At 36.1% G+C, this 13,648-nt stretch overlaps 1 protein-coding gene across 4 annotated transcripts in view; it reads right to left on the bottom strand.

Moving 5' to 3' along the window:
• Nucleotides 1–1,082: 1,082 nt before the first annotated feature.
• Nucleotides 1,083–13,648, bottom strand: part of OPA1 (OPA1 mitochondrial dynamin like GTPase) — a 52,318-nt gene continuing 39,752 nt past the window's right edge. For all 4 annotated transcript variants that reach the window (XM_068692756.1, XM_068692758.1, XM_068692757.1 and 1 more), the window contains 2 exons: nucleotides 3,610–3,701; nucleotides 1,083–3,090 (listed from right to left, as the gene is read on the bottom strand). In XM_068692756.1, coding sequence (XP_068548857.1) covers nucleotides 3,637–3,701 — 65 coding nt within the window. In that variant the 3' untranslated portion in view covers nucleotides 1,083–3,090; nucleotides 3,610–3,636. The remainder of the gene's footprint in view (nucleotides 3,091–3,609; nucleotides 3,702–13,648) is intronic.

Here is a 13,648-nt window from a genome sequence, read left to right as displayed (position 1 = left end):
CAGAAAAAATATCCCTGGCCATTAATATTTAAACCTCGGCTTGTAAACTCAGTTTATAGAAAATTGAAATATCTTACCATAGCTGCATGACATAAGTAACTTGCTTTGGAAATGAAATATTCATTTATGTAATAATGATATTTCATTTATGTAATGATGATATCTGCACTCGCTGATGCCTCTCTCTTAAACCTTAGAAAACCACAGAAATTACAGATTAGTCTTTGCTACTTATAACACACAAATTGCTTTACGTAGACTATGATGTTAGTTTATGTAATACAGAAAAATATCCTGAATTTGAAAAATACACAAGGAAGGTTTTTGTAGTTTTACTGGAAAATAATCGGACACGTTAATTTTCCTAGTTTCAAAACTGGTTTGTGTGGCTACAATGATTTTGCAAGACCCACAGTCTGGAATGACTTACACTTCTCTGTATCATATAAATCTTAAAAGACAGTTCGAATAATTGTGTTTGTTATCTAAAAATATGCGTAACAGTACATGCTTCTCATGCAGCTTAATATGATTACAGCTAACTATTTATTAAGATAATCCTTAAAAAGAGTAATTTTAAAGTAATTTTAATGTTTAAAAGCATTAATAGTGCTTATCAACTCTATTTTAAACTTCGTTAATTGGTGCTCACTTACTAGATTTAAGCATAACTTATATTAAGGTTAGAGGAAGTAAAAAGTTATGGTAAAGTCCTATAAAAACAGCATTAAATTACCTCCTCTTTATTTGCCAAGATCACTTCTGGTAAATTGAATTCTAATCATGAAATCAAATTACTGCAGACTTATAATTATTTACTGCTCCTGATATGCATGTCTGCAATTTAAGCTTTGTGGAGCAAATACACAGCACCTTCCACATCAGACTTTTACAGTATTTTTGCAATTGATTTTGTAGTATTCTTCTTCATCTGAAAAAAATAGATATAATTCCTGAATTCATGCATGGGTTGGTAAACTAAGTACTCTATATTTCTCAAACCCGTTTTCCCATTAACTATGTTTATCTTCCAGCATACATTTTCACAGTTTAACAAAAGAGAAAAAGAAGGCCAAAGTGACTTCTTGTTAGGTGCAATAGCACTGTGTTCAAAACCCACATTTTATTTTTCCTTCGGTTACATTTTTATTCAATAAATACCTATTTTTCATGGAATACATCATGCTAAGTCTTAGATGAGCAGCACAGAGAAGTCAGAACTAAAACTATAGGAACATCACACTGAAAGAGATGAAGGCTGGACCACTGGATGCAAAATTTCGCAACATTTACATTACACAGAAGTTTCAAACAGTGATCTCTTGAAGTAATGCAAAACTTTTGTTGTTGTTGTGTTGTTTTTTTTTTTTAATACAAAGAGGAATTTAACACAAGTACAGACTTATTTCGCTTGCTATACAGCCTATGGAATCTCTCTTCTGTCTTCACAATTGTGCAAACATACATTTCTAAAGTTATTGTCAGAAAATGATGATGATACAAGCTTTTTCTTCATTGTTTCAATCCTTAAAAACTAATTTTCAGAAAGCAGTTTTAAACAAAAACAAACAAAAAGTCCCCAAACATAGTTAGATCTCCTCGAAATATTTAACCTTTCAACAACATTTTATGAATAGCTTTCTATTAACTTTTTGTACAAGGGACTAAATACTTTATTTTCCGAACGTTTAGGGAAAATTTTACCAAAGTTCTCCGTTTTTCAGTGAGATCAAACAGAAAAAGTATCCATCATAAAATGTTTGGAATCCTCTCTTTTAATTGCCAAAAGTTCAAAATCAATAGCCTTTTCAAGAGAGGGAAATAAAGCTATGTCAATTTTTTCAACCTCCATAGTCAGACAACTGCAAAACAAATTGTTGTAAGCCTAATAAGCCTGATATCTTCTTCCACAGAAGCAATCAGAAGCGTATCCTGATCATTTGTTGCAAAGTGTGGGCAGAAAAATACTGTGGTGATTAATCACCAGGCACCTATGAGACAGAGCCTAAATCATGCTTAAATTTGTCAGAAGTGACATTTCTATGGCAAAACTAAAACAGTAAAAAAAAATACTATATTTACTGATTATTTTACTGTATTGAATGATAGAAACCAAGTGGGTATGGAAGGACCTTTTGTTTAACTTCAGTATAGAAGTGACTTTGGTCTTACAGTAGCTATTAGAAAAATGAAATTAATTATATTTTTGCCTTCTGAGTTAAGGAGGTTGGACAAGTTGGAATTGTACAAAGTATTTTTCTACATTTTCCATGTAATCAATTTACTTTGTACCTATGGGGAAGAGAGGAGTTAAAAAGGAAATCAAAGTCTGTGCAATACCAGAAATGAAATGTAATCGGCTATGATTCAGAGTAACAACATGTATTAGGAAAGAATCGGTAAAAGGAACAGCTGTTGACATTATTTCCTGAGCCAAACCTTTTAAGGTGTCAGTGAATAGCAGTCTGTACTTTCACTTGAAAGCACTAGAAGAATTCCTTGGATGACGTCTCTCAGGAGTTTAGGATTTTAACAAAATCCACAACTTCCTCTCAAGATCTCAATGCCATGCTTTAAATTCTGTACCAGGGTGATCAGAGACGGTTTCAACACACAGCTTAACAAATAGAAGTGGCATAACTTGGAAGGGTGGTTTAATGTACATACAAATACTAAACTTTACGTCAAACTTTCAGGATCGTTTGCAGGCAAAAAACCAACAACAGATAAGATCACTTTATCAATCTGATCCAGCTCCACTGTACAAGACAGATGCCAAAAACGAAAGCCTTTTTTCCTATCAGGAAAAAAAAACAACCTTAAATGTACAACTTCAGCAAGCTCTCAGGCTATCTCACTGAGACACAAGTCATATTCGTCTGCTGTATACATTTAGCTTCAAAAATTAAAAAAGCAGGTAGGTTTTAATTGAACTTCTCAATCCCATAAGACATTATTTTCTTTCTCCTCCAACATTTCAGGATGCTCCCCAAAAGACAGGAAACATAATGGGACACAAAAGCCATTTTTATTCAGTCTTCTTTGTGCACGGTATCCTGGAAAAGGCTGCATTCTTGTGTAAAGTTGCTTCTGAAACAGAAAGGACATTATTTTAAAATGCATGCAAATATATCACAGAACATAGGCTTCTGTTTCTGACAATTAATACTGAAGAATAATGTTTGTAAGTGACCTGAATGTATATTATTTTTGCTTGCTATATATACGGTGCCTATAGAGAAAAGATTTCAAAATGCTTTACAGAAAAGAAAATTGCTTCCTTAATTTTCATTCCAGATAGTTACAGACTCGTCCTCTTAACATGGACAAAAATAACAAACCAAGAGTAATCAAATGGCTTGAAGTGTTTCACAATATCTAGACATTAATTGTATTTCTATAAAGTTTCACTTTCACTTGTAGTGTAAAAGCTGAAACTATAGTTTTGCAGATTAGAAGCAGGAAGCAGCAGTGGCCATGCAATGGAATAAAATAAAAGGAATTTTCACAATGTCTTTATGAAAACGTGTATCTAAGAGACATGAATAATTGCTTTATATTGAACAATGAGAAATTATAATAATTCTTTCATGATCTAAAAGTGATTACCTGTCTGAACGATTGTTCGTCTAAAATCTATTTTTCTTGATGGAGGGCTTCTATGAAAGCTTCAAGTTTTTCCTGAATTTCCCGAACTTTTTCTGAAGAAATAAAAAAGATTGTTATTTAAATATCTAGCTACTTATATTTTTCCACATCAGAAGAAATGAAACTGATCCCTTTGAACAAAGAACTTCTACAAATACATTTAATGATTATCATGCTAATAATTCCATAATTTAACAAAGAAATCCCATATTGCTGTATTTCAAAAATCTGAAACTTTCATTATGTCATGCACAGCAGAACTACTGTACACGTGGTACCTGTAGAGAATTGTTACCCTTTAACTAATGTCCGCTAACGCACCTCTCTTTTAATCAAATATCCTTATTATCCACAACAAGTGTCACAAACAACACAAATCATGCTAAAAAGAGTTAAAAACAAGTGACCTTTCAGCAGGCAGAATTTCAGGGAACCACCAAACAACAGCATTCAATACCCCTATACAAAAGGGCATATAAAACATTAAAAATGTTTAATGTTTACACTTCATTTCCTTGCATATCAGTAGTAACCAGATGGATGTGGGCAGAACCTTATTTTATACAAACGCTAAAGATGGGAGCTTATTTCTTAAAAACAAAACCAAAGCAATAAAACACAAGACTAGAACATCACTGCAAGCAACTACTACGAATAAAAAGGTAACATTGGGAAAAATACAGGATTTTAGGCATTTTTCCACTCTTTTCTGAATTCCACACAATGCTTGTCATCATATCGCCTATTTGATTTATTAAACAGCTTATGAAGCAAGGTTTAGAACCTAGCTGGAATCTAAAGCCTGCAAGATTTCCTCCTTCTCTCTCACCACATCCTCGTTGAAGCTCCTTCTGTGTGCGATTATAGCCATGAAAAAAAGCACACTTCAGAAAAATGAGTGGGGACAGACAAAACTAAGTCCAATGAGAATATACATGTAAAAAATGTCCAGTCTTTCCCCTTTCCTCCACATCCCAAGATACAAAATACTGTTGGATTAAACCTGTATGTTGCATGAAATACAAGGTTTGATTTTTTTTTTTTTTTTTTAATCTATCTTCTATTAATGTTTTATTCTCTTTGCCAATACCGTATGTTATAAACTTGCTTTGCTGAGCTGAAATAACAGCAAAACAGAATGAAAAGTACACCTATTATCCTTAAATGGGGATATATAAGCATTATGGGAGAAAGAAGTAGGACCTCAAACAGGAATATAAGCATGTAGCCAAGGGAAATAGAAGTTCATCTAGTAATAAATTGCCAATCCCACAGATAATTATAAAAACAATTTTAGAGCAGTACTAATACCCAAACTCAACAAAATCATGTAGTCCTGTTCTAGCAGAAGTACAGGATTTTAGTTAGCATTTAATAAAATATGTAAAATAGCCTGTATGGGAATGAAGAAATCTCTAACTTACATCTTTATCATGCAATTTTAAGGTGATGAAAGGCAAATCACTTATACTTTCAACACTTCAGTGTCCCCTTCCCCAGTAGTGCTTATCTACCAACACAGAGGCACAGGGAGCATGAATCACGCTCTGGGTCCTAAAGAAAACACCAAAGAACTTTCTCTAGTTTCAGCTGCCTTCATTTTTTAATGTACTTTGATATTAAATGAAGATTACAGTCAGTTTGAGGGGTGAAAGCTGTATTTTTGGAAGTTACAGAACAGCAGTAGCCGATTTTTTATTTTTATTTTTAGCAGAAAAAGTCGTGATCCAGTTCAGCAGAGAAAACTTTTGAATGCTGCCAATGGGAAAAAAAAAAAAGAATTCACAAAATCACTACTTCTCACTAAGTCTGAAGTGTTTGTTTGCTATCTTTAAGTCAGAAAAAAGCAGTTTGATCTTTTTGGCGTGTCAGTATATAAACCTCTCGTGTAACAAAAACAATACTTTGGCATTTATTAGGCAGCTGCTTAGCACAGCTTCTAATATTGATGCCGCATCTGTTTACAAAATTAATGTTCGAAAAAAGTGTCTTATTATCTTGGAGAGAGTCAACACATTTTTGGGAATTGTTCACCCTGTAGCTCTCTCTCCAAAATGAACAGCAGTTGCCAGTGATAACTGGAGATTCAATCTCACTGCCCAGAAGGTCTCTTCAGGTTGTGCCCTTAATAGCTTTGTTTTTGGAGTGAATGTATATATTTATACAGTAACAATAAATTGGTACATTTTCCCCCAAATATACTTTTCCTATTGATTAAGCCATTGGGCTCGGTGAAAGCAGGCAGATTTAGCAGTATTAAATGCAAATATTTTCCCTTCTCAACTCCTCGCTAATGAAATATTCAAGTATTGAAAATTAATAGCATCAGCAAAAGTCTGTAATTATTATTTCACCCTTAAAAAAAGAAAAGGTTTGTGCCAACAAAAGCTATTCTAATTTTCTGATTAGGGCATATTAAAATAACAGGGTAGCAAATATTTATTCCACCAGAATGTACTGCATCAGCTGTGTTTGCTTAGAGAACAGACACACTAAAATTGCCTCCATATTATGAGAACTTTATTAGTTTTTATACTTGGACTGAATTGAAATGATTGCTTAACTGTAATAATTATGAGGTCTTGGGGTAATTTAATACTTTGAAAAAACATGCTAGCTATTCTTAAGAAAGAACAGTTACAATGACTGCCAAATAGCTGCAATTACTCATGCTATGCCTTGCATTCCTAGCAGTAGGAAAGCCTCCTGCAGCAGCAGATACCAGCCAACCTGTAAGATTTACCCCACAAGTCCGTTCTGTAGCATAGAGAAACAGTATGTTAAATCAGCTTACCTTTTAAATAGGGGAACTGCAGAGTTACACACTGACACTACACACATCTTAATAAACCAGTAAATGTAAATGCTTGGCAGAACTTTTCTGAAGAGTACAAGTGCAGGGGCTGCAGTTCTGGGATAGATGCCAGTAGGTTCCCCAGCACTTTGTGACACTGCATTTGCCACAGAAACGTATTGTTGCAGTTCAAGAGTCAGATTTTACCTGCCTTTAGTTGAGGAAGTTTTTGGATGCAGTTCTCTTCACTGTGAGATACAGAATCTGTGTACCCAGATTTGCAGGGTTATCATTGACAGCTTCACCAAAATATTGATTGAAAACTTCTTCAAAAAAAGTGCTTTAATTTAGAAGTATGTAGTAACATGTCAAACCCCGAACATCACTTGGGTTTCAGATAAGAACACTTACTACTTAATACAAAAGGTAATTATGAGACAGCCTAAGTGACCCGTTGCGCTTCCTTTATATTATGATTGTGTGTTTTTCCATGTAGAAGTAAATCTTGGATTAAAAGCATTCAGTTTGCTAGCAAATGATTTCTGTAGCATGTTAAACTAGCCCAGTACTGTTATGCCGTGCTGAAGTATCGCAGAAGTCTTTGAAGTACTGCACTCTTATTATATGGTATTTCAGAAGTTTAAATACACACTATTGCTCAATGTTATAGCTTCTAGAAAGAGCAGTGTTTGACAGTTTTAAGGCAGGACTGAAGTTACAAATACATAACAGTGATAAAAAAAATCAAATGGTATCAATGAAGAGTAAATGTAACTGAACTCTATTCTCCATCTTCAGAACAGGAAAATTCACAGGCCTAGGGGCAATGAATGGCTATTCTATTTCCCATTTACCCCGTGTTTACCTAAAAGATAAGCTGTTCATACATCAGCTCATTATGCCTCTTGATCTGGTCATGAATATTCCCATAATCCTCCTTCCATATCCCATAAAACTTCACTGACAGAATGAGGAAATTCTTTATTCGGGTATCTTGAGATCCTCATTCATGCACCTTATCTCCATTCATATCCTTATCTCCGTAAGAAATGATATTGCTACCTACTCATTTTCTTTTCATTAATCCTGTGATACTAGATCTAAAAGGCTCAAACCCAGACTAATTGATCTGTAATTAGGATTTGGATATGCTTTGAACACACCAAAAAACCCACAGCCACAGATAAAGTTTGCTTTTAACATCATAAGCTGTTCAGAAGAGAACTCCCTCAGATATTCATTCTCACAAGGCCTGCTTGCTCACTGCTTGCAGGCCATTTTAACTAAGATCATCTACCAACTAATAGCACAGAGGCTAAAGAATCACTGCTAAAGTGAAACTAAAATATCAAATCTATCAAACAAAACTCCTGAAGTAAGGCCAAATAATCTTAGGAATATTGTTAAACAAATTGAAAAAGTAAAGCTTATTACTTATTTCAACAATACTGTAAGTAGCAAGAAAAAAGGTTTCTAGATATTTTTCAGCTGCATTAATTGGTTTTACAGAAGATGTGAACTCTCTTCACAAAATTGCTCTTGCTTATGATTCTAAAAATAAATGAATGTATTGGCATTCAAATCAATCATACTTATATGTAAATAAGCAATGGATTTAGCACAGAATTTTACAGATAACCATGGCTCTCTGTACCACAACTTGGAGAAAACTGCACAAGGATTTTGTTATGTAAGGCAAATCAAAACTCTTCCCTTTCCCCTGTTTACAAGTCTGCCCATATGACACCGATTTTCAGTTGCACCATCAAGAAAAATTGAAAACTCTTTCACGACAGAGATGCATCTTTATTCTGCACTTCGATGACGCAAATAGCAGGAAAAGGCATGATAAAATTTGTTAATAGTTCTTTATAAATCCTCCTGTTCTACATTAAAGTGATTTCTACTTCTGACTATCACTTACACGGCTTCGATATCTGTTAGCTCATGGCTCTTCCTTTTGCTCTGGATTTTACTTCAGTTTTAGCCTTGCTTCTCTGCCTCTTCTTTTTTTTTTTTTTTTTTTTTTAAATCTGCCTTTCGTCATCCCTTCATTGCCTATAACCATTGTCACTGCTTGCTGTGATACTTGTGTGTTACGGTTAATTAACCACAGTGGCAAAAATGTTGAATTTACTGCTGTGAATGCCTCATCTTTCCTCTGGCAAAAAGAAAAGCCCAGTCTGTAGTCAGATTTCACCAGGATGCCCAGAAGCACGCTATTAAAAGCTGGAAATGCTGCTCCATGGTTTCCTATTGACAGCTGAATTTTTGCTTAGGGCTACCTAAGACACAGACCCCATACTGGTACTCAACCCCCTACAACCATCCAGGTGGAGACCTGAAAAAAAAATCTCCCTGAAGTTCAGCCATTTGCACCACATTCCTGAACTTTCTAAAGGCCACGCAAAAGCCAGACCTCTTGTCGAAACAGTGCGAGGCAGCGTGCTAAAAGGCACTCCAAGTAAGGTCCCAAGGAGCAGGCTTTCCACCCAGTCCCCAGACCTGCACCAACACGCTTTCTCTTGTCTCACCCCACCGCATCCTAACAGCTCCTGTAATTCACCGATCGGGGCAGGGTCACGTCCTGCTGAAATTTAGAAAATCCTTTGAAACCACCCATCACACTTTTTGCCAGTTTCCTCTTGTTCGCATACCATATTTCCCTCTGGTTAAGGACAGGAGGAAAGCTAAAATTTTAAGAGGGGAAAAAAAAGGCAAAACCACCCAGGCTGCCCTTAAAGAGACAGAACATCATTTATCAGCTGCAAAGACAGATTTATAAGTAGAGGGCCCCCTCTGTTCCTTTAAGGCTGCAAAACAGATGGGAAGTGAATGGACAGTCAAAGGGTCAAGAAAACACACGGGAGGTGCTGCTTGTCTGCTCTATGTATGTTCCCAGCATAAGAAAGAGGTCAAGATTGTAACTGCATGGCTGGGTGCTGGAAAGGCCTTTTCTTTAAGCTGTTACAAAGACAAACGCTGTTCCTCATCCTGCTGTCAAACCGTTATAAATATTGGTTTGTCAAGAGAGTTTCAGCATCTACATTTTTTTTTTTTTTTAAGGGCTGAACAGGAGGATGAATCACGTGAATGATTCTTAAACAATTAGCTCATTAGTGTAATAAAAGCTCTGCAGAACTCGGCAAAGTTTAAATGGAATTTATAATAGTTCACGTAGACAATCCCTGAATCATTAGAAATAGCCTTTAAAACGCAAGCTTGCAGAAAACAGCTAGCATACCCTTCAGTTACTAGCAGTTTGAATGAAGATGCTAACTGATGCCTTCACTGTGACTGTGTTTCTTATACCTACTGCAATCTGTGGTAAGAGTTGAATTTACAGCCAGATCAATTGAATTCTTTCTATTAATTCTGATTTCAAAGAATGCTCTCTGGAACAGGACAATTCTGATACTAAGCTTTGTAAATACATTTACGGATCAGGCTTCCCTTCTCAGACATACATCCACCATTATATTCAGAGTTAGTTACAACCCTTCTACTTGCCGCCTTAAATCCCTTTGCCATCCTGAGCCAACAGCATAGCATTAACAGGAGAAAACAGAGAAACTGTTTCTTACAAATACATACAGAGTGAAAATTCCTCTTTTCCCTATTTACAGGTGGATCTGCCTCTAAAGCAGGAAAAGATAAATTAGATTGTAAATTTAGCCTGTTCTAGGAACCTAACAAAATTTTAATCTTGTCATTTTAGACAGAAAAAAATAAAAGTAAAAATCAAACCTGCCATCACTGAAGTTGCTTCTGTTGCAAGTATTAATATCATATTCCCCCTACATATTTTATCTGAGCAAAGCTATCAGTTCCCACTTTTATTTCAGACTAAAGAGAACCAGGCAGCAGCAGAAGATAACCTAATCTGAAAACACTTCAGCTATTTTTACAAGGTATTGAGCTTTGCCACATTAATTTAGCATTACTAATAATGCTTTTTAGCACCAGAAACGGGAATTGTGCATTGTGCTGGTGAAACTGTAGGTTACCGATCAATCAATGCCTTGACCTATAGCTGCCCCAGATTCACAAGTGGGACCTTTGCAGCTTAATGAAATGGCTTCAACAACACATTTCCCTGCTCCTCAGCCAAGCAGAACAGAAGTTCACTGTACTTCTTGGAGCTGTCCCCAGGGCTCTTCAGCCTGGTAAGCACGAAGTCTTTCTGTCCCTGGCAGGGCAGGAACATAGAGCAGAGGTATGTGCCTGAAGCAGAAGTGACAACTACACAGACTTCTGACTTTATACAAGATGTTTCTACAGGTTATTACACAAGTCCCTCTTGTCTACAGAAAAGAAACTAAATATTACCACTGCAAAATGTGAAGTCACAGACTAGTATACATTTCTATACTGCCATTACGGTTAGCTTAATGTACAAATGCAGCTTAATAAAGATTAATAATCGAGTTTATGAGAGTCATGATGTCTGCAGTAGCAAGGTAGGACTTGGGCTCCTTCCAGTCCTCTGTCTCTACCATATATTTTTAATTAAAACTGTTCTAATAACTCAATCTTTCAACAAATTTTAGTTTTGCTGCCTACTGGAAAGCTGGAAGGAGCTTAGCAGCAGAATGACAAGAAAACCTCATAAACCAGACTCACCTCTTGAATCAGACTTACACACACAGTTTTCATTTCAAAATCAAGAAAATTAACCTAGCATGTATCAGAACATGATGTTATTCATTATTTTGGATGGAAATGGCAAAAAGTATACAGTAAAGGCAAACTAGAAATATTACCCAGTGATTCATCTAGTGTTGTTAAATAATTTACTTTTTTCTAACTCATGCAGAAAAGACACATACAGTTATACATGTAAATTACTTATATAAAGGCTACCATCTCCTTGGAGCTATGAAAGTGTAAGGAGACTAACAGTATAAATAGCTGATATACACTGGTTCTCCACCCAAAATAAAATGTACTCGGTAGTTAGTTAAATAACGATCTAATATGCTATCAGGAATGTTTATGCAAAACTCTGTCAGAAAATTAGATTGCGATGAGATAAATTTTTAGATCACAATAATAATGAAGTTTCTGACCATCAAAAATTAAGTAGAAACCATTACAGTATTAAAAATGCAGAGCACTCATTTCACTGATTTCTTCAGGTTCTGAAGTGAACACTCCACAGTCCCATACTAGTTCTAAGCAAATACCTACACCAGTTAGTTTAAAATTTTGCATTTCCACAAGTAGCAATATCTACACAGTAAGTACTTACTCAAAAGTTGATTAATAGCAACCCTCAAACAACCAGTACTGAAAAGAAAATAGCGTACAATTAAATATTTTGATCCTTGCATCATTAAGGGCATTTTAGGAAAAAATAAATAAATTTGGCATGGAAAGAATGGCCCTTGATTACCAAAAATGTGTATCTAGGTCTAGATTAACAGGGATTAAATACGTCATTACTCATGCAGCAGTTTATCATCATTTTTCAACATCAACTTTAAGTGATAGACTTCGCTTCGTCAGTGACAAATGTGCTGAACTTTGTAAGCATCCGTTTCGGAACCTGGACACCAGTGCCTAACTCTTCATCAATAACTTTAAGGAATTGTAGCAGAGGCACTTTGGTCATCTGGGATTCTTAAGTTAAGTAAACCATCACTCCATCACAGGAGGTTTACACGTGATGGATGTTCTCCCTTGAGGATTACTTCCCTCTCTGAGAAGATGCAGCTTTTAAAGCACTTTCTGCCATGATACAGAGCAGGAACTACCTTATCTGCACTTTGACAGAGACCATCCTACACATTCTTCTGGTTCTAATTCATCAGTTTCGAGCAGCTGCCGCAGAACTTAAAGAAAATAAAACATTCAGCCAGGGTCTTTCATACCAAAGCACACTTAGGTTAATTTCATAAACTCTTTACGTGGAATTAAACTCAATAATCATGTGAAAAACAGTTGAATTGCGTTCTATCCTAGTAACTGCAAGTTGGCAAATCTACTAAATTAACAGGACGTATTTTAGTCTCATGTTGTTGACTCGCTCTTGTTCAAAGGAGGGCAACTGGAAGACGTGAATGCACCGACTGATTCCAAGTGTGTTGCCTCCAACTTTTTGCATCATGGAGCTCCAAGTCCTCTACAGAGCTCACCCGGAGCCCGGGAGTCACACTGCCACCTGCACGGGGCTGCCGCCAGTAAATCTTGAAGTCATTAGACACATATGGCCCACACAAGCACTTTATTTGACTGATTGAGATGTGGGCAGAAATGAACGTGTTCGAAGTGACAATCAGCCTCTGAAAAGATGCAGGCCACACTAGCATCCTGGTGGGAGCTGCTGGTAGGGGACTGTGAAGACAGCAGCTACCCCGCAACATGCTTATTAGGAGCCTGAAGACGTGTTTGATGATTCCCAGGGAGGAATGGCCACTCTGATTTTGTTTGAATAGAAGGCCACAACACCTCCTGGTGCAAGCTTGTCAGCTCAGGATCAGACTGTAACTACACGCTCCTCAGGAACACTGCTATGACCAGCTGAATGGAGCAAAAGAAGAAATGCTGCCTTTCTGTGAAATGCCTCACAACTACAAAGTGAACACATTTTTACCGCAGTAGCTTCTCAAACAATCGTTAGGCATCATGGAAAAAAATGAGAGCACAAAATTGTAATTCTGAAGATTCTTAAAAAATAACTCCTCCATTTGGATTTCCTAGGATGCTTTCCTTTTTTCTATGCCTTTCTTTGAGAATTCCTTGTGCAGTGGGGATAACATCTGGGCTCTAACTAAATATCTTCAAAATTATACCTTTTATTCCTCTCTCTTGTAAACACTGAAAACCATGTTGCTTCTCAACAAGCACCTTAAACATTGATTTAAAGACTACTAACAGCTGCCTTTTGAGCTGTTTTGTCTGCCTTTGGTTTCTAGGGGAAATTATCTGATATATGCCCATTTGAGAGAAGAACTTTCTTCCTATAGCTGAGCTTTTTCCCCTATGAAACTTTTAACCTTTTAAAAAAGGTGAAGCCCATAACAGCAAAGAAAAGAGAAGCGAAGGCTTTAGAAAGCCAAGTCGAAGCTAAGTCCGAAGCTAAGTCATGAGCATATGTAATCAACAATGTCACATAGGACAGAGGTAAAATCAAAATACTGTTGACAGTCATCTCAAAGGACTGAAATTTAATTAGGCTACAGTAATGACCACAACATAGGATTA

This window comes from Anas acuta, chromosome 9 (genome assembly GCF_963932015.1).
Source record: "Anas acuta chromosome 9, bAnaAcu1.1, whole genome shotgun sequence".
Lineage (NCBI taxonomy): Eukaryota > Metazoa > Chordata > Aves > Anseriformes > Anatidae > Anas > Anas acuta.
Note: the sequence above shows the minus strand (reverse complement) of the source record. Positions and strands in the feature narration are given on the sequence as shown.